A 24256-nucleotide genomic window follows, 5' to 3' on the forward strand; every position below is an offset into this window, starting at 1 on the left:
AACTATTAAATTAAAACCAACATAATAAATTATTAATTATGCTTTTAAAAAGATAAATAAAACACTAAAATTTATATTTTATAATAAAAATAAATATTTTCAGATAAAAACATAACATATCTAGGAATGATCTTATGTTTTAAAAATGTATTTTATTTTTGAGAATTTTGTTATATTTACTTATAGTCAATTACCTAATATAACATATAAATAAAATATTATTAATATATATTCATTAGTTTTTATCAAAATATATAAATGGCTATTGTTGTGTTAAATTTTAAAAACATTCACATATTAGAATTATTTTAGAAAATCATTAGCATTTAATTATAAATTGTTTTATATCTAACTATAAATTTTATAATAAAATTTTATTTTCAGATAACAACATAATATATCTAAGAATTATCTTATGTTTTAAAACATGTTTTTATTTTTGAAAATTTTATTATATTTATTCATAGTCAATTATCTAATATAATATATAAATATAATATTGTTAATAGAAATTCATTTATAATTATATATATTATAGATAATTCTTATTATTATTAATTTTATTCACTTATTTAATCAGATAATTTTTTTTTGACTAATTTATATAATTTATTTATTAAGGGTATAAACCATTTATTATTAATTTTAATCATTTTTTAGTCATATAGATTTGAAATTCGTTTTTATTTTTTGGTTAATTTAGAGAGTTTATTGATTAAGGGTATAAACGATATTAACCGTTTTAATTTTTAACGTGAGAGCTCGATTCCAAAAATTTACTTCGCAAATAATAGTATAAATAACGCAGGAAAAGAAAAATATTTAAACGGACTGTAGAGCCTTTAGATGTAGAAAAAGTCTTCAAAGCTTGATTGGCTAAATATTTGTTGCGAGTGCTTTAAGATTACAGAAAGTCTCAACAGCCTAATCTCCGATCAGAGCTATAGACTCTAATGATGAAAATATTTCATTAAAGCGGTAAATATTTTTTTAAACCCGATCGGGACACTGAACTGGACGACTTATCGGGTCGTTGGGTCGACTCCGGGTAAACCATGGGTTAATAAATGAATTAATTTTATTAAATAATAATATATTAGCTATGCAAATAAATATATAAAAACTAAAGTTTAATATTTTCTATATGTTTTTCAAAACATAAAATAAGAATTTGAATATGTATATATTTTATGCTTAAAAGTATTTAGAAAATACTTAAGTTTATTTTTTATATTTTTATTTTCATTTGACATACAAAATATCAAAAATAGTTTAGACTATTTAGAATTTTCTGTAACAAAGTAAGAGTTATGACATCTAAAAAAAATCAAGATATAAAATCCATAAATATACAAATGTCTAATGTGAATAATAAATTAAACTTCAATTTCAAAATAAACCAAACGTAGAAGATCATTGTAACAAATTGTCAATAATGGAAATAAACTAACGCCAAATCACATCAACTAATTTTGGTTCTCTCTACCATCGTTTACTTCATTTTCTTCAGGTGGCATAGTGAAATCTTCATCAAAATCTAAAAATCACAAATATAAAACTGAAAAATGAAAACCTAACTTTTTTTTTGTCAACACCTAACTTCTTTATTGGAAACTTAGAATATAAAACATGATCTAAAAACTAAAAAAAAGAAGCAAAAGTTATTTATTGGTTCAACCGGTGATTCAACCAGTATTGGATTTCATATTTTAGTGGGTTTTTGTGGGTTTTTAAATATTGAGTTTTTCGCAAAACCCAAACCGGATTATTTCTGGATCACTGGATTTACCGGTTCAACTGTGGGTTCGAGTCAGGTTTCAAAACACTGGTTAGATTTGGGATTAAGTTTTAAAATTTTATAAAATAAAAAATAAAGATTAAAATTTGAAAATAAAAATTTTAAAAATCGTTTCAAAAAATATTTCGAACTACAAAAAGAAATTTTGAAAAAATAAAATTATAAAAAACTTCGAATTTGAAAACATATAATCTTAACTATAAAAAAAATTATTTTTTATTTATTTATTTATATTTATATATCTATAGGGTATTAAGATTTTTTTACCTATTAAATTAACGGTTATTTTCCTTTTTATAGTCTATTTTGTCATAAAAACTTGAAAATTGTCTATTTAGGAAAATTGCCCAAAGACAAAATTAATTAAATTGTTTGTTTGAAACTTTTATATTCTCTGAATTTTCTTGCGTGTAAGGGTTTTGGCTTTACTATGGAACGGCATTAATTTTTATTGTAACCTTCTGATATGATTTGTCTGTGCATTGGACAAGACTTTGTCGAAGAACTTTGTCGAAGACAGACAGAATCTCTTTTGGTTGACAGTCAACGGGTCAACATAATTAAATGATCAAAACTGCATTGACTCAATATTTTTGCCAAGCAAAACCTAAGGATCTTGCAGGAAGCTACCTACAATTAAATCGGTAACCAAATAAAATTCAACATATTAATATATATGGTTTTCAATTGTTTGGTGAAACTTCTGTCTTGTCTTGGAATTTTCCGTTATAATATTCAAGAGATTGTTGAATAACATCATAAGTAACTCGCACCGTAGGTCCGTAACATACTTTATCTTTCTTTATATATGAGTTTGGTTGAGGATAAGGACCCCCGTAGATTCTGAATTCTTGAAACCTGTATAATCCTATAGTCACCGATTCTCTTATGTTCACCTCAGGACATTAATCATCAGCCAAAAGAGAGATCTCAACTAAGACCTCTTTCTTACATAATCTGAAAACATACAATAGTTACGTATCACTTTCATGTTCTACATGATTATCATAACTGTCCCATCTTGAATCCAAAGACGCAAAGAATCTAACTGGTTTTACTTCCTTTCTCTTATCCGGACTAACTATATTGAGATACCACTTTGGCTTGTATGAAGCAGTAACGTGAGCTATTACCAATCCAAATAACAAGCCAGGTCCATACCCTATAACCACTGCTTTCCAGTTTAAAACACCTTCCTCTTCTTTTTCTTCATCTTCTTCCTCAGGCTGTTGTGTCGGTGGCGGCCCAAAACAACTTACTTGGAGAGGAAGACCACACAGACCTGAATTCCCTTCAAATGATGATTCAGCTTGCCCACTAAACTGTGGTCCTTGTGGTATTTCACCTTTGAGCTGGTTATGAGCCACACTTATGTACGCCAAAAACGAGAGGCTCCCGAGTTCTCTAGGAATAGTCCCTGACAAATGGTTTCTTGACAGGTCTAGTGACTCAAGCTCCGTAACATTTGCTAAAGACAAGGGAATGTGGCCTGTGAAGGCGTTGTTTGATAAGTTGAGAGCAATCAATGCTTTCAAGAGACCTATGGACTCAGGGATATGTCCTTCAAGTTTGTTTCCAGAGAAATCAATGGTGTTGTATGAAGTAAGGACCTTCCCTTGCTCCATGAATAGACCTTTGTATTGCAGATCCAAGGTATCTTCATAGACATAATAAGCATGCTTGTAGTCTCCCATATAAATCCGCCCATCTTCATCTACCTTGATCGCTGATGCTTTCCAGTTAACAAAGAAACTTGGTGGCAAGCTTCCTGTAAAGTTATTATCCGATAACTCAAGTATCCGCAGCTCGGGAAACGAGAGTGGACCTTGATCAGGAGGAGAGAGATGGCCAAAGAATCTGTTTGAACGGAGGGTAAAGACTTGCAAGTTTGGTAAATCCTTGAGCCAGAAAGGAAAAGTGTCTTCGATCATGTTGTTGTCAACGCTTAGAAACCTCAAAAATGAGCAATTTAAAAGCGATCTTGGAAGCTTCCCGGTTAGTTGATTGTAGCCAACGTCAAGTGTTTGTGTGAAAGCGCCGCTATAGAACTCATCAGGTATACTTCCTTCCAAGCTGTTCTTCCTGAGGTTCACTATCTTTAAGTTACTCAAACATTGAGGTATTGGACCGGTGAGTTTGTTGTAGGACAGATCAAGAACGGTGAGAGAGCTTCGGTCGCAAACTTGGAGAGGTATGGTCCCTGTGAAGCTATTGTTCCACGCTGACAAGTAGATGATATTAGGTGGTGGAAGAGGAAACTCTCCTGTCATGGAGTTATATGCAAAATCTAGTAACTGAACTGATGAATTAAGTAAAACATCTGAAGAGCCTTCGAAGCCGGTGAAAGAATTGTTCACAAGGTTCACTAGGCTGAGATGAGGAAGCTTCCAAAGCCATTCAGGGATTTTTCCTTTGATCATGTTGCTGGAAATGTCTAGGTGTTGCAAGTTTTGAAGGGTCTTTAAAATGTTTGGGAACTCGGTAATGTCACACCGTGGCATGACTAAGCTTTCTAAGCTCAATGGGATGTCTGAAGAATTTAGACTGGCTGGTAATAACCTGTTTCTAGAAAGGTGAAGCACCAACAAAGATTTGAGAGGAGAGAAGATGCTTAAGTCTATTGGGTAGCTTGTGTTTAGGGACGAAACGTCAAGATGTTTGAGGTTGATGAAGTTTGAGATAGGCTCAAGGATTTTCCCTTCAAATTGGTTTTGGCCGAGGGACAAATACACTAGCCTAGAATAAGAAGAAGAGTTTGGAACTTCAAATGTACCAGTGAGACTATTCTTTTTCAAATCAAGGTGAGACAAGAAGGGCATAGTGAGAAGTAAATCAAAAGGTATGGTTCCTGAGAACTGATTGTAAGAAAGGTCTAGAAACGAGAGCTTGGTGAGATTTTTCACAAGTGGGAAACTACCAGTGAGCTCGTTGTGTGAAAGGTTTAAATGGGTGAGATGGATTAAGTTACTAAATGAGGAAGGAACTTGGCCAATGAAACCATTAGAGGAAAGAGACAAAACCTCTAATCTTTTGAGACTGTTGAATTCAGAAGGGAGTGAAGAGGACGTGAAGTTGTTATGAGAGATGTTGAGGTAACGAAGGTGTTTGAAGCCAAAGAGACTACTGTTGGGTTTGAGAACTCCAGTGAAGCAGCCACTTGGGAGTTGTAGCTTCGTGACCGCACCAGTCGAGTTATCGCACTGGACACCGTTGAGATAGTCGCTACGGTTGCAACCGTTGGATTCGAACTCGTTCTTGAATTGCATGAGAGCCCGGATCTGGTCGGGACGACAAGCAAGAGCAGTGATCATTAAGACGTGTGAAGCGAAGAGGATACAGCAGAGTAAGAGTACAGAGATCAGACGCAAATGCAGACACGGGTGTGACATTGGTGTTTGTGATTGAAAAAGTTGGTGATTTGTACCAAAAAGAAACGTATAAAAGGTTTGGTATATAGTATGTCATTTAAGCCGCCAGTATCACTTTCATGATAAACTATATCCATATTATTAAGCAATAATAACAAATCTCTGGGTCTCTATGAAATTAATTCCACTCGGACCTCTCTTAAATTCTGTCTAGACATCAAACTGTCTGTTCAGCTATCAGTTAACCCTTTTTTTTTTGGTGTAACAGTTGACTTTTTTCATTGGACTTTAAATCATGTTTGAATTACAAGTGCACGTTCACACTGATTTAGCTACAAATAAATCAATGGAGTACTACATATTAGCATAACGCAATAGTATTGGATCCAACAGTTACACGAATTGGGTAATTAATAAGATGACGACGGCAACTTTATTTAATAGTGATATATGGTCTTGTAGTTATTGGTGTAGTTGGCTTTCAAATACACGAAAATGAAAAACAAGTGGGGGCTTCAATAATTCATCGTTTGGTGATATTTTATCTCATCACATTTATGATGTTTGTTACGTTACATAACCAGTTTGCATTGTATTTATTGGAGGATGGATAAGAGTCGACTTAAAAAGGAAATAGTGACGTGGCAAATTGAAGAAAGGAAGGGAATCATCTCCTCTCATGTCCCTATATTTCATAACACAATTTCAAAAGGACCTTTTTGTTCTTTTAATTTTATATGTCAAACGAAAAATCATAAAATTAAAATGGAAACGTTAATATTTTTTATTTGATTTATAAAATTTGATAAAAATATTTCAAAAATCCAAAAACGTTGTTTTCCATATTTTCGAAAAAATCATCAAAATATGATTAAAAACGATTTTAAAATATATTTTTTTGAATTTGAAAGGTATAGAATTTAAATATTTTCCCATGGGTTCACTAATCCATAGGGAGGGGTTAGGGTTTAGTTTTGATAACCAGGAATGATTTGATTTGAGAATTTGGATTTTGATCAAAAAAAGAATTATGAAATAGGGGCATAAAAGACTCTAGGAATCCATAGGAGATTTGGCATTTCACATTTGGACCACGCTAGAAGTTGGCTCGAAGGAAGGCATATGAGACATCTTGTGCCTGTGCAAAACAGGCCGACAAAGTATTAGTAGAAGCCCGTGTTGAGCCCAAATTGAATTCAGGAGAAAGTTTGGTAGTCATCATCCCAAAACGACGCCGTGGTAAGTGTGCGTTCGGACAAATAAATGATCCCTTAGTTTCGGTCTCATTTTCTGTCGAGCCGAGAAGAGGAAGAAGAATACTCCGATCTGTCTGAGCTAGGGTTTCGTTTTGTCGTCAATCTCCGATCAAATGGCAATGGCTGTTTTCCGTCGCGAAGGGAGGCGTCTCCTCCCTTCAATCGCCGCTCGCCCAATCGCTGCCGCCCCATCTCCCATCTCTTCTGACCGGTTAGATCTCTTTGAGATTCATGCTTTATACGATTGATTTGGTGCTGATTAGATATGATATATTGGATGATGAGATTGAACCTTGATTTGATTTTTGTAGGGAGGAGGGACCTCTTGGAGTTCGATCCATCTCGACTCAAGTGGGTAAGTCTCTGCTAGTTACGATTGTGTTTGTTAAAGTCTGTGATACATGAATTGATTTAAATGTATGCTCTTTGTAGTGCGTAACCGGATGAAGAGTGTAAAGAACATCCAGAAGATCACAAAGGCCATGAAGATGGTTGCTGCTTCTAAGCTTAGAGCTGTTCAGGGCAGAGCTGAGAACTCTCGTGGTCTTTGGCAGCCATTTACTGCTCTTCTTGGAGATAATCCCAGTATGATTTCACAATCAAGATTAGTTCTTTTTAATCATATCATACTTGTCTTGCATTCAACTGATGATGATGAACAATATCTTAGCTCGTAGTAATCTGTTCTTAGATATGCATTCTACTTGCTATTTGTTGTTCTTTGCGATGTGTTTATGATTTCTAGCGTGTACTTAATGATGACAAAACCAGGCATTGATGTAAAGAAGAGTGTGGTGGTGACTCTCTCTTCTGACAAGGGTCTCTGTGGTGGAATTAACTCCACTGTTGTTAAAGTGAGCAGGGCTCTTTACAAATTGAACGCTGGTATGTTCTGAAACCACTTTTGATGTTTTCATTGTTTTGTTTCCATATACTTTAATTAATTTTTATTTCACTGCAGGTCCTGAAAAGGACGTGAAGTTTGTAATTGTCGGAGAGAAAGCGAAAGCTATCATGTTTCGTGACTCAAAGAACGACATCTCCCTTACTGTAACAGAGCTGAACAAGAATCCACTCAATTATGCTCAGGTAGGAGCAGTACTTTCTCTCCCCCTAGTCCATACGCTCTCTATCTTGAATGGTTTCTTATGTTTTACCTTCTACTTCAGGTCTCAGTTCTAGCTGATGACATACTGAAAAACGTTGAGTTTGATGCTTTGCGCATTGTCTACAACAAGTTCCATTCCGTTGTCGCATTTCTACCAACTGTGGCCACTGTTTTGTCACCAGAGGTATGTCACAGTTGTCAAATTCCTCTTACACTATTACATTTTACCTCAACTATTAGCTGATATTTTTATTCGTTTTTTTGGCATGCATTGAAAGATTATTGAGAAGGAATCTGAAGTTGGAGGAAAACTCGGTGAGCTCGACTCATACGAGATTGAAGGTGGTGAAACCAAGGGAGAGATTCTGCAGAATCTGGCCGAGTTTCAGTTCTCTTGTGTGATGTTCAACGCGGTGCTGGAGAATGCGTGTAGTGAGATGGGAGCGAGGATGTCTGCAATGGACAGCTCAAGCAGAAACGCAGGAGAAATGCTTGACCGTCTCACCCTCACTTACAACAGGACTCGTCAAGCTTCTATCACAACCGAGCTTATCGAGATTATCTCTGGAGCTTCTGCACTTGAAGCCGCTAAATAAGCAAGCACGTCATCATTGCTTTGCGTTAAACTTGGCTTTTGATATATCTATCCACCATAAAGGAGAAAGAGTGTGTTTTGAACTCTTAAGGGCTACTGAAATCAATTTTTCTTTTGCTGGCTTCTTGTTGAGACAACCAGACTTGGCTAAGATGTTTCTTGTAATAAATTTCCCTGTAATTTCCAGCAGGATAACGAATATTCATGTTTTGCAAACAAGAATGAGGAAACGCAAAAGTAAGAAGCTGCTATGTTTCAAACTATACAGAATCAAAACTATAAATCCTCTTTCTATCTCTTATCAGTTCCCATTTCAAAACAAGTATGAAGCTTCTCTGTTCTATTTTTTTTTCCTATACAAAGCGAGAATCCTTTTCAACGTTCTATATGAATCCTCTTTCTATCTCTCTCTCTCTCAAAACTGTTACCAAAACAAAGGCTAGGGGTAGATCTGGAAGAGAGTTGTAGATTCACCCCTAGTAACTCTGTATACAGTTACATTCCAATCCATGTAGCGTACTCCATCCCCCGATTCCAAAACGTAGCCCCTGTCGTTATTTGGATATCGCTGGTCAATGGCATTGCGGATGTCTCTTACGGTTTGGTCTGATGTAAAAGGAAGCTCCAGCGATACCCCAGACGTATCTGCCAAGGAGATAGTTATCATAATAGGATCAGGGACTGTCTCCGTGCTTGAACCTTCCTCTACAGCCTCACCCTTTAAAGTCAAGACAACAAAACAAAACACTCAGAAGTAATCAAGAGTAATAGAAAAGCAAACACCTTATGTAAATGCTGAGACCAGAGGAAGAGAAGGGTTACATACATCCGCTTGAGATGACGCCATGCCAGGTATACCCACTGTGACGTCTCCTTCACCAGCCTCTTCAAGTGGCGGATCTCTGTTATTCAATGCAGATGTTTGTTTCTCCGAGTCACTATGTTCAAAGAAAGAGTCGACGGCTTGGCCTAGATTCCACATATACTGTTCCAAGTAAACTTTTGCAACTTGTCTAGTCTCTCCAGTGGTCAAAGAGAATGAAGCGATGAGCTCTTCCTTGATCTCATCAGGTAACTCAAAGAAAGATCATCAGGAGACAATAGGTTGAGTTAAATTATTCTAGGCGATGTTTAGCAAACACAAAATCAAGATAAACAGCCATAAATGTAAAGGCAAAAAGCAAGCAAGCAAGCACACCTTTTTACTGTAAACGTCATCGAAATAGAAGATGGCGGCATCTACATCCCCCTTGCAGTAGTTGAGGCAATCGATTACGGCTTTTGCAGAGGCAGCAGAAACGACATCGTGGAAGTGGTTTATTCTTTGCTGTGCCAGTCTAAACGGCGCCGTACTGTACAAGTAAACCAAGTTACCCAAAAATAAGAAAAGATTCAGAAACAAAAAGATACGCTAAACCGTAAATAAAGATACGCTAAACCGTAAATCAAGAAATGATGACCTAACCCAAGGAGGGCTCTCGATTCTGAGATTTGTCGAGGTACTATGAAACTGCGGCTCAGTATCACCACCGTCGTGAGATAACGGCATGGGTTTCGACTTCTTCTCAGGTTTATCATAGCGATGTGCACAGAAAGCGCGGGCGGCGTGCTCTAGGCTCCAATTGTTGTCGCTGAGGTACTTTGTTGCGTCGGCCACAGACGCCGATCCATGAGAAAGGTCTATGAATCTCGCGATCTTCTCGTTTCTGCTTTGTTCCTCCGCCGCGGTTCTCTGGTTCTCCGACGACGGAGGTTGAGCCGGCGACGGTAATGTTTTGGTGCGGCAAGCCTCCGTCGCTGCGTTTAGATCCCATCGGAATCCTTCGAGGTAGAATAGCGCTTCTTCTGTGCAGACTCCTAGTTCGTCAAACATTAGTTTCAACGGATCAGCCATCGTCTTCGTCAGTGTTCGTCACCAGATTTGGGCGGGAGTTTCTACTTGTTTGGGAAAGAAGAAGAGGAGGGATACTATTTTCTTGCTGAAACAGCGTCGTTTTGTGTTGGCAGCCTAAAACGATGTCGAATCAGGCAATTATGTCCATAAGAATCGAGGGGTAAAATGGTAAGTAACAGCAATAAACCAAACGCATGTGGCGAGAAGAGACCGTTCTAAATTCCAACGAATAACCGATTGCACAACTAAATAGCAGCTCCAACGTATCTAAGGTTTAAAGAAAAGAAAAAATGAAGAAGAAAAAAACAATATATTCTGAACTAAAGACTTTTAAGACCACCTCCATTTGTCGGAGTACTAAGACGAGTTCTAAGCAAAATAGAAAAAAAAAATGAAAAAGGCAAAAAAAAAAAGAACCGGTGTTTAACTTGGGCTTTCTAGACTTGGTAAGGAACTCTTACGTGTCGGTTTTCTATTGGACCACCCTTTAATGTCTCTCTCTCTTTTGCCTCTTCCATTGTGCGAAATCCGTATTGCTTTTTCTTCCATTCTCAATCAATCCGTCTCCTCTCTCGAATCTCATCTCATACTTCTCGGTTAGACAAAATCTTGTTCTGAAGTTATGATAAAAATCAGAAGAGAAGAAGGATTGAAGAGAAAACAATGATCGAGGGTAGGATGAAACTCAGACAATAGGCAAATCGTCTTGCCCGTCCCTATTGCCACCGGCCTCTCTTCTCCTCCTAAAGTAGAAAAAATAATAATTGTTTGCTCATTTCTGCGTCGAATTGCTTTCATCTCCAAAAATGAGAACGATCGTTTCGCATTTGATCCGTCACAAATCATCTATTCCACAGACACGGTGAGTGCTCTCTCTTCCTATGTACTTTCCCTCTTCAATTTGATTCTAAATAATCGTCTCGTGTGCTTTCCATCCTACCAATTGACTCAATTTCTCAAAAAAATATTAAGAACTTCATAGGGCTTCTCCCACTAGACCTTCTCAAAACTAATTACAATATTAAAGGTTCTAAACTATTTAAAGTACATAATTAATAATTAAATTAATTTCAAGAACCACTCTAATCAATGGAGATGGTCTAAGAACCCGTTATTAACTTTTAGTTTCAGATGTCATGTTTTAAACACATTTTGTTCCACATGTATAACTTGATTATTTTATTTAAATTAAAACTTAATCATTTGATTTAACTATTATTATTTCATTTTTTTGAACCTTAAGAAACTGTCCGATATTGTTGCTCTAGTACGTACTACTATGTACTAATATTTAATACTTAATATATATTACACATTTTATTGGGAAAATTGCCAAAATAGATTAAAAACACACACTCTCTGACTCTCATGCCATGTTGTTGTGGTGATTGATAATGCTACTTTTGGATTGTGATGCTTTATGAAAGTAATTTTGTTTTTTTTACCAAAAATAAAAAAAAGAAGATAATCTTGTTTATGGTTTTAGTTTAAGGTTGTAATTTCCAGCAGGATAACGAATAATCACGTGTTGCAAACAAGAATGAGGAAAAGCAAAAGTAAGAAGCTGCTATGTTTTCATTTTGTTTCAAACTATACAGAATCAAAACTATAATAAGAACTCTCCTCTTATCAGTTCCCATCTCAAAACAAGTATGAAGCTTCTCTGTTATATATTTTTTTCCTATACAAAGCGAGAATCCTTTTCAACGTCTATATGAATCCTCTTTCTATCTCACTCTCTCTCAAAACTGTTACCAAAACAAAGGCTAGGGGTAGATCTGCATGAGAGTTCTAGAATCATGCCTAGTAACTCTGTATACAGTTACATTCCAATCCATGTAGTCTACTCCATCCATCGATTGCAAATTGTAGCCCCTGTCGTTATCTGGATATCGCTGGTCAATAGCATTGCGGATGTCACTTATGGTTTGGTTTGATCTAAAAGGAAGCTCCAGCGTTGTCCCAATCCCATCTGCCAATCTGATAGTTATCATAATAGTACTTGGCGCAGCTTGAGTGTCCACAGTTGTCCTGTCTCGGTTAGCAAAAGGATCAGGGACTGTCTCCGCGCTTGAACCTTCCTCTACAGCCTTATCCTATCAAATGAAGTCAACAAAATATTCAGAAGTGAAAATAGAAAAGCAAACACCTTATCTAAAGCTAAGACCAGAGGAAGAGAAAGGTTAAATACATCCACTTGAGATGACGCCATGCCAGGTACAGCCACTCTGACGTCTCCTTCACCAGCTTCTTCAAGTGACTTTTGTGTCTCCGTGGGAAGAGGCGGACCTCTGTTATTTAACGCAGATGTTTGTTTATCTGAGTCACTATGTTTAAAGAAAGAGTCGACGGCTACGACTAGATTCCACTCATACTGTTCCAGGTAAACTTTTGCAACTTGTCTAATCTCCCCAGTGGTCGAAGAGAATGAAGCCATGAGCTCTTCCTTGATCTCATCAGGTAAACTTTCTGGGGGAGTTTCATTCTGTTAAACCAAAAAAAAAAAACACAGAAGGGTAACTCAAAGAAAAGATCATCAGGAGAGACAACAATAGGTTTGTTAACATTGAGTTAACACTCAGAAGACAAAAAGCAAGCACACCTTTAGACTGTAAACGTCATAGAAATATTGGATGGCGTGTTCTGCATTCCCCTTGCAGTCGTTGAGGCAATCGATTACGGCTTGTGAAGAGGCATCAGAGACAACATTGCGGAATCTTTTTATACTTTCCGGTTTCAATTCAAGCGGTGGCGTACTGCACAAGTAAAGCAAGTTACCAAAAAAAAAAAGATTCAGAACACAAAGATAGGATATAAACCCTAAATCAACACCACAAATAAACATACGCTAAGACCATGAACCAATGACACAAAGATAGCTAAACCATAAATTAAAAAAAAAAGATGCGCTAAACCGTAAATCAAGAAATGGTGACCTAGCAGAAGGAGGGCTCCCGATTCTGAGATTCGTCGAGGTACTATGAAACGGCGGCACTTTACTCAAAACGTCATGCATCGTGTCCGGTCCTTCATTCCCTGAGAAAGAGAGGCACACATTGTCTACGTTCCAGTTTTCGCGGCTGAGGTAAGATCTCGCTTCCTTTACAGTCGCTCCTGTTGCGACTATGACTCTTGCGATCTTATCATTTCTCCTTTGTTCCTCCGCCGCGGTTCTCTCGTTCTCCGACGACGGAGGTTGAGCCGGCGACGGCAAGGTTTTGGTGCGGCAAGCCTCCATCGCTGCGTTTAGATCCCATCGGAATCCTTCGAGGTAGAATAGCGCTTCTTCTTTGCAGACTCCTAGTTCGTCGCAGATTTGCTTCAACGGATCAGCCATCGTCTTCGTCACCAGATTTGCCAAGAAGAGAAGAGGCGGGATACAAATTATCTTGCTGAAACAGCGTCGTTTTATTAGTAGCAGTATAAAACGACGTCGAACCACGTAGTTGCATCCACGACACGCGAAGGGTAAAATGGTAAGTAAAAACAGGCGCCAAAAGGAGACGGTTAACTTCCAACGACTATAACCGACTTAAGCAATTTTGTTTTGAACTTAAATCAGTACTAATATCATTAGAATCACTTCCATTTAACCTATTATTATTTATTTTAAAATTTCAAACTAATCTCTACCGTAAAATTTTCAAAAAAGGAATTATTTTATTAAAGTCCATATTTGAAAATTTGAATGTTGCAGGTTTATTTTTCAAACTAGACCTAAATAATAAAAATCATTTTGGTAAATTTTTCTATCAAAATTTTGTTTCAAAAAAATAAATAAGTACTTTTTATTTCACCGTAGTAATATTTATTAAAATAGTATAAATCTGGTTTTAATTTGGTTTATTGTATCAAAAAACCCAAACAAAACTCTACAGGGGCGAAGCTACTCAGTGGAAAGAGGGTACACGTGCACACCCAATTTTTTGAAAATCTAATGTTAACTGCTATGAACTTATGATTGTGCACCCTTAAAAAATCTGTAACAAACCTTAATGAAAATAAAAAGAAAAAATAACTAAACCCATTAAAGATTAAATTAACTCCAAAGCCCAATTATATTCTCTACACTTTTTTTTGTTAAACCCTAACTATTCTTAGTTATGTCTACGGCTGATACAAAATTTTAATCTTTCAAGCTTCTTCTTCAACGTGAAACGTGCAAGTGCAAATCATCAAATCTAATTGAGAGAGTTTTTTTCTCTTGTCTACCATACAAAACTGGTAATTAATTAAATATTATTTATGTTTATGCAATTATGCTTTGAATTGTTCAATTGTTCCAACAATGTCAATGTCTATGATTAGTAATTATTTAAATATCATCTGAATTTTTGTTTCAGTCGTACAAGTCCAAGTTCAAAGATAGAGGCTGTACTCTTGATTAGAGTTGATCGTTTACAGGTTTTACTTATTTATAATTTTTATGAATAAAATTTTTGCTAGACCGTACGTTTTTATTTATGTTATGTTTTTGGTTTTGTAGATTAATCAATGGAACGGTACTACAAACCAGCATCAGTTTCACCATCTGATAACACCTTACCATCTAATGATACTGATGATTTGCCGTGGGATCCTGCTAAAAGAAAAAATATCAAGGATTATAATGCAAATCAAGTCGATGAGGTAAGACGCAAGTACCTTCTTAGAGGCCCGTGTCAACCACTTGGTCATAACTTTGAAAAGAGACTCATAGGTGGTAAAATGAGACGATTCAATCCAGCTTGGTTTGGTCTGTATGGTAATTGGCTAGAGTATAGTGTATCAGAGGAAAAAGCTTATTGTTTGTGTTGCTACTTGTTTAGAGATGATGCGTATCCTGGATTTGTGAGGGATGGATTCTCGAATTGGCATAAGCCTGATAGGTTATCTTTCCATGTAGGAGAGCTTAACAGTTCTCACAATAATGCTGTCAAGAAGTGTGATGATTTGATGAATCAAGGTCAATCCATAGTGCATGCTATGTATAAGAAGACTAATGCGATGAAAAATGAGTATCGTATCAGATTAAATGCTTCTGTTGATGTTTCTAGATACTTATTGCGACAAGGATTAGCTTTTCGAGGTCATAGAGAAGGAGAAGATTCTTCTAACAAAGGCAACTTTTTAGAACTTCTGAAATACACAGCTGATCACAATGATGTTATAAGAAAAGTTGTTTTGGAGAATGCTCCGGGAAATAACAAGATGGTTTCTTCAGAGATTCAAAAGGATATTGTAAACGCTTTTGCAGAAGAAGTGGTGAAATCTGTTATAGAAGAAATTGATAACGGAGTGTTTGGTTTATTAGTAGATGAATCTGCTGATGTGTCTGACAAAGAACAGATGGCTGTTGTTTTTCGATTTGTTGATAAGAAAGGAGCAGTCAAAGAAAGGTTCGTTGGAGTTGTCCATGTGAAAGAGACTTCTTCTTTATCTTTGAAGCATGCTATTGATGAGTTGTTTGCTAAGTATGGACTGAGCTTAAAAAAAGTGAGAGGACAAGGTTATGACGGAGCTAGTAATATGAAAGGAGAGTTCAATGGGTTGCGATCATTGATTACTAAAGAAAACAGCTCTGCATATTATGTTCATTGCTTTGCTCATCAACTTCAGTTGGTTGTAGTGGCTGTTGCGAAAAAGATATTTGAGATTGCTGATTTCTTTGATATGGTTTCTATGTTACTGAATGTGGTTGGAGCTTCTTGTAAACGGAAAGATAAAGTCCGGGAAAATTATCGAGACGAGATAAATGTTGGAATTGCTAGTGGTGACATTAACACTGGAAGAGGAAGGCGCCGATGATTCTAAGAGATGCCAGGCATATGGTCTTCTCAAGTATGTTCAGACATTTGATTGTGTGTTCTATATGCATCTGATGTTACTTATTATGGGAATATGTGAGAATCTATCAATGGCTTTGCAAAGCAAAAATCAAGACATTTTGAATGCTATGTCACTAGTAGAATCTACTAAGCGGGAATTACAGAGAGTAAGAGATGATGGATGGGATTCACTTATCTTGACAATTTCTTCTTTTTGTGAGAAACATGATACTCAGATGTTCGATATGGAAGATGATTTTATCGATTCTCGGAGGCCAAGGAAAAAAACCAACATCACTAATTTGCATCACTATAAGGTTCATTGCTTTAATGCAACTTTGGATTTGCAACTTCAGGAATTCAACGATCGTTTTACTGAGGTAAACACTGAGCTGCTTATTTGTATGGCTTCCTTAAATCCTATTGGTGCTTTTCGTGGATTTGACAAGTCAAAGTTGGTGAAGTTGGCTAAGTTCTATCCAGATGACTTCAGTTTTATGGACTGTTTATCGCTTGAGCAACAACTTGGTATTTTCATCGACAATGTACGACATGATCAACGTTTTAAAAATCTGAAGAGTCTTGGAGATCTTTCTCTTCTGATGGTAGAAACACAAAAGCATATTGCACATCCTTTGGTTTATAGACTTTTGAAGTTGGTTTTGACTTTGCCGGTTGCTACTGCAAGTGTTGAAAGATGCTTCTCAGCAATGAAACTAGTGAAGACATCTTTACGAAATCGAATGGGAGATCATTTTTTAAGTGATTATCTCATTTGTTTTATCGAAAAGGAATTGCTTGACGATGTCACAAACGAAGAAGTGTTGATCCGATTTCAAGCCATGAGTGAAAGAAGGATGCTTTTGTAAAATGTTGTTTTTAACATAAAAATATTGTTTTTAATACTTTTTTAATATTTTCATATTTTATTTAATATTATTTACTTTAATAATAGTGCACCCGTGATAAAAACTTTCTTGCTTCGCCCCTGGAACTCTAGATATATGCATAGAAATGGTCAAATTGGCTCAATATATAACCTCATTTGTAAGATATCTTGTTTGTTGCAACCAAACTGACATCTTCTAGTTTTTGCTCCTCAAAGAGTCTTGCAAACACACCCACCAAAGGGGCAGTATTGTACGTAGGTCATCTCATGTTATGCTCATAGTCTTGCTGATCATCTCATGACATGCATTCAAATTCAATTCATGGCTTCTTGTTGAGAGCTCCAATCTTAGCTCAAACGTTTCTTAGATAACATTTCTGTAATATCCAGCAAGGTTACGAATAATTGCATTCACATTATGTGTGGATTCATATTCCCTGTCGATACGTCTCCGGACAATGCGGAGCTGTTCTGGTCAAACACTATTACATCATAAATTCCTGTTTAACAATTTCTAATTACCGATAACGTTACGTGATCACACGTTGAGAACAACAAAATTGAAGACGCGTTTCCTTTCTAGCTCAAGGCTTTACCAAACTTGCAAGTCCTTATCCTCCGTTCAAACAAGTTCTATGGTCCTATGGCTCCTCCTGATTAAGGTCCTCTAGCGTTTCCTCAGCTGCACATATTTGAAGTATCGGATAACAACTTCAGCGGAAGCTTGCCAGCAAACAACTTTGTGAACTGGAAAGCATCATCACTCCAGATGAATGAAGATGGGAGTGTATATATATATATAATATATATATAGGATACAAAGAGGACACTTCAGTTTCCATAAATGGTTACTATACATACCAAGATGTTATAGATTTGAGATACAAAGGTCTAAGTATGAAGCAAGCGGAAGTTCTTAGTTCCTACGCCACCGTTGATTTTTCGGGGAACAAACTTGAAGGAGAGATTCCTGAATTTATTGGTCTCTTGAAGGCATTGATTGCGCTCAACTTATCGAACAACACATTTACAGGTCATATTCCTCTGTCTTTGGGAAATCTTACGCAGCTAGCGTCACTAGACTTGTCAAGAAACCAGCTCTCTGGGACTATTCCTAATGAACTCAAGGCCCTGACATTTTTGGCGTATCTAAATGTGTCGCATAACCAACTCACTGGTGAAATACCAAAAGGAACACAAATTATTGGACAACCTAAATCCTCATTTGAAGGGAATGCAGGTTTTTGTGGTCTTCCTCTCCAGGAAAGTTGCGTCTGCACTAGTGTGCCGCCGTTACAAGATGTTGATCAAGAAGACAAAGAAGGAGAGGTGTTGAGCTGGAAAGCAGTGGCTCTAGGATATGCTCCTGGATTGTTGTTTGGATTGGCATTAGGTCAGGTGATTGCTTCATACAAGCCAAAGTGGCTACTCAAGTTGTATTGTTTTGGGTTTCTCACTTAATATTGAAATCTTTGTTGAGCAATTTACGGTCTAGTAAAAAAGCAATTCCTTGTATTGTTTTGGGTTATGTTCTTTTGCAATAAAGTCTGTATATGTATTCATAAATTTGTATATATACGAATTAGAAACAGCAGAAGGAATGTCTAGTAACAAAGCAGTTCTCTATGTTTCATCAATCGTAGTTAGTAGTAACCGTACATGATCAATTTGGATACAACTGTGCACAGTATCAGACTTCAAGTAGTAGTCTCTCTTGTCTTCTGGTTTAAACCACTCATTAGTGTTCCGGATGTCTCTGGCGGTTTGGCATGTTCTAAAACGAACCCATACCTGTACCCCAGATTCACCATCGTCCAAAATGACTTCTAGTTCTACTGTAGTAATGGTAATAGGAACAGGGGATAACTCTTCTTCAACGTTCTTATCCTTTACATTTTCCAGTTCATATAACCAATCAATTGGTGACAACTCATCTTGTAGCAGTGTTGTTAAAGGGTGAGGTCTTAAGTTCAAGTAACGCCAAGCGCACCAATAACCTACCGGTGGGATGTGGAGGCATTTCCTCCCACGGTGAAGAGTTAGGGTTGGTGCCCTACAGGGCTATGAGCTGGGCTCCGAGTGAGCGGGACAGATTGTCACAAGACCATTAAAAAACCCATCAAGAGATAAAGAAAATTAACAATGTATGTAACTATGTTCCACAATATGAGAAAACAAATAATACCATATTAAGAAAGGACAGAGGAACAGAAGAAGGTTACGTACATCCACTTGAGACGATGCATCTTCAGGAACAAGCGCAACCGCATGAGGATGAACCTCCGCGACTGTCAAAGGGTAAAATCTGAACTGGCACAGCTCTTCCCCCTTTCAAACATTTAAAAAGTTAAAATGGGGACAATTTTTTTTCTATTTTATCTTAAGTTACTCATTCTTACAGTTACAAACTAAAACTATCTCACTTTTACAATTACTAACTTAAAAGCTTCCGATTTGTGGGCTGTTCTTTTCAAAAAATACAAAGGAAACAACTTTTTTTACGGCATCATCATTTAATTGATGACGCTACGTTCTGAAAAATAACCTCATCTTCCATCTTTTCTGCTGCTGGTTTTTATGGTGTCACAAAGTTCTACTAGTTTCTAGTCGCTGTACTTTTCGCTTTTCGCGTCTTATTCTAGAAACATTAGGAGAAGCATTTTTTTTTTTGGTAAAAATGTTAAAATATTATTACCGATTTTCAAAATTTTGACAGAATTACAAAGACGACAAGAAGCAGAAACATAAAAGAAAAATCTAAACACAGACACGATCTAAACGCAATAGGGACCGGACACAACAAACAGGCTGCAATTCGGAAGCCTCAACTAATCCGAATTCGCTTACCGCAAAAGGAACGAGCCACAATTAAATCGAGCGATAGAATCCGGTACTTTTAGGGAAGCATTTATCCACACTAAAGTATCTTTTCTGAGACGCTCAACGCTGAGGCGTCTCCAAAAAGAACAGGACTAATATTACGTGGTCACATGTTAATTCGTCACTTTGAAAACTGAACAATCCACAAACGCAACAAATATCCATGCCCACTTGTTACTTTGAGCTTGCACACTTATGCATATTTTTCAGCTTGCAGATATTACTTTGTCCCCTGCGCACCCTAACTTTGAAAAAACAAACCAAAAGTCAAAGCAGCCGTCCTTTGAACTTGACAAAGTGATGTGATTACGTTTGAAAAAATCAAAACTTTTCATTATTGGAGTTGCCCGACATAAGGGCTTACAATATAACTTCTATAAATTAATAATAACGAAACTTTAAAATTTTATTAATTTATAAAGATATAAATTTGTAAAAGTGCTTCTATTTAAATATTTATTTTAAGATATATTCATTCTAAAATAAAAATATATATTTGATTTTAGTATATAGACATTAATTGTTAATTTTTAAAAATTTAACATTTATATTAATTTTATTATATTGTTTGGTGTAAATAATATATATTGCACAGAACTTAAATGTGGCTTTAGACATTACAATATTACTAAATCTCATCAAAAATATATTAAGTGTTTAGAAAATATAAAGATAATTTTATTGTAAATATAAAACACACCATATAATAATAGGTTTATGCTTATATAAAATATGTATACATATAAATTATTAATTTATAATTTTAATGGAATCATATATTTACATAGAATTTTCTAAAAATTAAAATACTATTTTATTATTTTATTTATTTATGTCAAATTTTGAACCAGCTCAAGTTAGGACCGACAAAATTTATTAATTTATAGAGATTATTAATTTATAAAGTATTAATTAATAGATATTCTACTATATATATAGCTCAAACTTCTTCTGGATCAACTTGTGTTCTAATTCCAACCACAACTTCAGTTATACAAAGTTTTTATTTTCTCTCTTTTCTTAAACAAAATCATTCTTCATAAAAGGATTTCATGACAACCATGTCGGGAGTGCTTGTGAGTTTTCATTTTATCTCTCTACTCTTACTCTGTTGTGTCTCCCCTTCAAGCCTCTTGCGTATAGATGATCTCGTCCCTGGTCTTGTTTCTTGTCTTCCCCAACAGAGTCAAGCCTTTACGCTGTTCAAGAACGAGTTTGAAACTCGTGGTTGCAACCATAGTGACAACTCTAATGGAGTCTGGTGCGATAACACCACGGGTGCGGTCACAAAGCTACAGCTCACCTCCTGTCTCAGCGGAACTTTGAAGCCTAACAGTAGTCTCTTCAGGCTGCATCAACTGCGTTACCTTGATCTCTCTAGCAACAACTTCAGTTCCTCTTCACTCCTTTCTGAGTTTGGCAATCTCAACAAATTAGAGGTTTTATCTCTTTCCTTCAACAGTTTCATAGGCGAAGTCCCATCCTCATTCAATAACCTAAGCATGCTTTCCTATTTAGGCCTTTCCAATAACCAGCTCACTGATAGTTTCCCATTTTTGCGGTACCTAAGCAAGCTCTCCTATTTAGATCTTTTCAATAATCACTTCTCAGGAACTTTGAATCCCAACAGTAGCCTCTTTGAGTTGCACCAACTCATTACACTTTACCTTTCTTTCAACAACTTCATTTCTCCTGTCCCTTCCCAATTTGGAAATCTCAAAAAACTAGAGGTGTTGTCTCTTTCTAATAATGGCTTCTTTGGCCAAGTTCCACCCACATTTAGTAACCTAACTTCGTTAACCCGTTTGTTCCTTTACCGTAACGAGCTCACTGGTAGTTTACCACTTGTACAAAATCTAACAAACCTCCATGATTTGGATCTTTCTTATAATCACTTCACTGGGACCATTCCTTCTACTCTACTCACTATACCTACCTTGGGATATCTTGATCTACGTGGGAACAATCTTGCAGGATCTTTTGAAGTACCTAACTCTTCTACTTCATCTAGGCTCCAGGTCATGTTCCTCGGGGACAACCATTTTGAAGGGAAAATCCTAGAGCCTATCTCAAAACTCACCAACCTCATTCGTCTCGGCCTTTCTTTCCTAAACACAAGCTACCCAGTTGATTTAACCTTCTTATCCCCTCTCAAGTCTTTGTTCTCCCTTGATTTATCCGGTAATAGCATATCACCAGCCAGTTTAAATTCAGATGCAAGCATCCCATTGAGCATATGATTCTTGCTCCTGCCACGCTGCAACATCACTGACTTCCCAAACATCTTGAAGACCCTTCAAGACTTGCAGCATATAGACTTGTCCAACAATGGAATTAAAGGAAAAGTCCCTGCATGGTTGTGGGAACTTCCTCGCCTGAGTTCAATGGATTTGTCAAAAAAATCTTTTAATGGTTTCGAAGGTTCAGCGGAAGTTTTGGTAAATTCATCTATGCAGATATTAATATTGGCTTCAAACAGTTTCAAAGGAGCACTACCTAATATGCCACTCTCAATTGTATCCTTGTCTGCTTGGGGAAATAGTTTCACTGGGACTGTACCCCTCTCACTGTGCAGCCGCAGCTCTCTTATGGTTCTTGATCTATCCTACAATAGTTTCACCGGTTCAGTTCCTATCTGTTTGAGTAACTTGACGTATTTGGTTCTCCGAAAGAACAATTTAGAAGGAAGGCTTCCAGACATGTTCCACACCGGTTCTTCGCTTCGGACATTTGATGTTGGCTACAATCAACTACATGGAAAGCTTACAAGGTCTCTCCTTAACTGCTCCTCTCTAAAGTTTCTAAACATTGAGAACAACAAAATCGAAGACGCATTTCCTTTCTGGCTCAAGGCTTTACCAAACTTGCAAGTCCTCATCCTCCGTTCAAACATATTTTATGGTCCTATGGCTCCTCTTGATCAAGGTCCTCTCGCATTTCCTCAGCTGCACATATTTGAAGTATCGGATAACAACTTCACCAGAAGCTTGCCAGCAAACTATTTTGTGAACTGGAAAGCGTCATCACTCCAGATGAGTGAAGATGGGAGTATATATATGGGATATGAAGAGGAGAGTTCATTTTCCATGAATGGTTACTATACTTATCAAGATTCTATAGATTTGAGATACAAAGGACTAGTTATGGAGCAAGCGAAGGTCCTTAGTTCCTACGCCACCATTGATTTTTCAGGAAACAAACTTGAAGGAGAGATTCCGGAATCTATTGGTTTTTTGAAGGCATTGATCGCGCTCAACTTATCGAACAATGCATTTACAGGCCATATTCCACTGTCTTTGGGAAATCTTAAGCAGCTCGCGTCACTAGACCTTTCAAGAAACAACCTCTCTGGGACTATTCCTAATGAATTCAAGGCCCTCACGTTTTTGGCGTATCTAAATGTGTCGCATAACCAACTCACTGGTGAAATACCACAAGGAACACAGATCACTGGACAATCTAAATCCTCCTTCGAAGGGAATGCAGGTCTTTGTGGACTTCCTCTCCAGGAAAGTTGTGCCAGCACTAGTGTGCCGCCGTTACAAGATGTGAATCAAGAAGAAGAAGGAGAAGTGTTGAGCTGGAAAGCAGTGGCTATAGGATATGCTCCTGGATTGTTGTTTGGATTGGCATTAGGTCAAGTTATTGCTTCATACAAGCCAAAGTGGCTCGCCAAGTTGTATTGTTTTGGGTTTCTCACTTGATATTGGAATCTTTGTGTTGTCATTCTCTCTTTTTGGCTTGGCCTCTTTCTTTTCACTCAGTTTTTGTTCTCACTCACTCTCTGTTTCTACTTGTGTATATCATCACACAAGCACACACACTCTCTTTACTCTCTCACGTTTGTCTTTGTGGTTGTAGAGAGAAGAGAGTAACACTTTATATATCTACATTTTAACTCTTTTTTTTCATTTTTAATTATTCCTCAAACACATCCATACATACTTATAGTAGATTTCTCTACTAACTCCACTTACACTTATAGCTTTACCTACTCCCATTTGTCCATACCTCTACATTAGGCCATAGACTTAATTCTACAAGCAAAGCTTATCTTATAACAACAACTCTTAACAACTTCAACTCCAACTTACTTAGTTGGCTTACCAACTAACTAGTTTCTTTTAATCTTCTTGTTGTGTAACTTCTAGTTACACAACCCAACTTACTTGGACTTCATGTTGTCCACGTTGGTCTTCTTGTTGTTCCTCCGTTTCTTGCACGTTAAGCTTTCTTCTTCTTCTTCTTCCTTGGGTGGTAAGCTATATCTTGCTTCCACTTCTTCATTCTTCTTCTAGGTGACTCCTTGGTCACTTCTTCATTCTTCTTTTCTTGTGTGGCAAGCTTCCTTGCTTCCACTTCTTCTCTTGGAGGATTTATCAAGGTTCAATCTCAACACTTTGTCGAACCATTTATGGTCTAGTAACAAAGCAGTTCCTTGTAATATCTTTTTTTGTTATGTTCTTGTGCAATGAAGTCTGTATCTGTATTCATAGTATTTGTATTCGAACAAGAAACAGCAGAAGGAATGTCAATACATCTATGTTTTAAACACTTGTCACTGATTTGGGTTGATGACAATGATATGCAGAGCCGGTCCTACACATTTTGAGACCACAAGCAAATAATAAATAAAAGGCTGAAAATCTCGGATCTCATCT

At 36.7% G+C, this 24256-nt stretch overlaps 7 protein-coding genes and 1 long non-coding RNA gene across 8 annotated transcripts; 5 read left to right on the top strand and 3 right to left on the bottom strand.

Moving 5' to 3' along the window:
- Positions 1–2646: 2646 nt before the first annotated feature.
- Positions 2647–5296, bottom strand: LOC111215585 (receptor like protein 26-like). Its single transcript, XM_022719268.2, has one exon. It carries the CDS (start codon positions 5185–5187, stop codon positions 2773–2775), a length of 2415 nt encoding a protein of 804 aa, XP_022574989.2. The 5' UTR covers positions 5188–5296; the 3' UTR covers positions 2647–2772.
- A 1073-nt stretch (positions 5297–6369) lies between these two features.
- On the top strand, positions 6370–8388 carry LOC106396222 (ATP synthase subunit gamma, mitochondrial). Its single transcript, XM_013836561.3, has 7 exons — positions 6370–6633; positions 6734–6777; positions 6855–7007; positions 7194–7307; positions 7384–7511; positions 7592–7714; positions 7809–8388. The coding sequence occupies exons 1-7, from the start codon at positions 6536–6538 to the stop codon at positions 8124–8126; spliced, it is 978 nt and encodes a 325-aa protein (XP_013692015.2). The 5' UTR covers positions 6370–6535; the 3' UTR covers positions 8127–8388.
- Positions 8389–8404: 16 nt separating this feature from the next.
- On the bottom strand, positions 8405–10032 carry LOC111215584. The gene is made up of 4 exons (XM_022719267.2): positions 9586–10032; positions 9324–9477; positions 8952–9200; positions 8405–8843 (listed from the first exon to the last, which is right to left on the bottom strand). The coding sequence occupies exons 1-4, from the start codon at positions 10017–10019 to the stop codon at positions 8565–8567; spliced, it is 1116 nt and encodes a 371-aa protein (XP_022574988.2). The 5' UTR covers positions 10020–10032; the 3' UTR covers positions 8405–8564.
- A 529-nt stretch (positions 10033–10561) lies between these two features.
- Positions 10562–11732, top strand: LOC125609372. The gene is made up of 2 exons (XR_007339689.1): positions 10562–10881; positions 11506–11732. It is a non-coding gene; the product is annotated as an uncharacterized LOC125609372 (long non-coding RNA).
- Positions 11733–11785: 53 nt separating this feature from the next.
- On the bottom strand, positions 11786–13356 carry LOC111215849. Its single transcript, XM_048781143.1, has 4 exons — positions 12935–13356; positions 12622–12775; positions 12211–12504; positions 11786–12115 (listed from the first exon to the last, which is right to left on the bottom strand). Exons 1-4 carry the CDS (start codon positions 13354–13356, stop codon positions 11786–11788), a joined length of 1200 nt encoding a protein of 399 aa, XP_048637100.1.
- A 1157-nt stretch (positions 13357–14513) lies between these two features.
- On the top strand, positions 14514–15806 carry LOC106359914 (zinc finger MYM-type protein 1-like). The gene has a single exon (XM_013799540.3). It carries the CDS (start codon positions 14514–14516, stop codon positions 15804–15806), a length of 1293 nt encoding a protein of 430 aa, XP_013654994.3.
- Positions 15807–17612: 1806 nt separating this feature from the next.
- LOC125609615 (putative receptor like protein 25) lies at positions 17613–18176 on the top strand. The gene has a single exon (XM_048781144.1). It carries the CDS (start codon positions 17613–17615, stop codon positions 18174–18176), a length of 564 nt encoding a protein of 187 aa, XP_048637101.1.
- Positions 18177–20656: 2480 nt separating this feature from the next.
- On the top strand, positions 20657–24146 carry LOC106396218 (receptor like protein 23). Its single transcript, XM_013836557.3, is given in 2 exon segments — positions 20657–23271; positions 24092–24146. Coding segments are annotated over 2 exon segments (2670 nt in total).
- Positions 24147–24256: the final 110 nt, after the last annotated feature.

This window comes from Brassica napus, chromosome A5 (genome assembly GCF_020379485.1).
Source record: "Brassica napus cultivar Da-Ae chromosome A5, Da-Ae, whole genome shotgun sequence".
Taxonomy (NCBI): Eukaryota; Viridiplantae; Streptophyta; class Magnoliopsida; order Brassicales; family Brassicaceae; genus Brassica; species Brassica napus.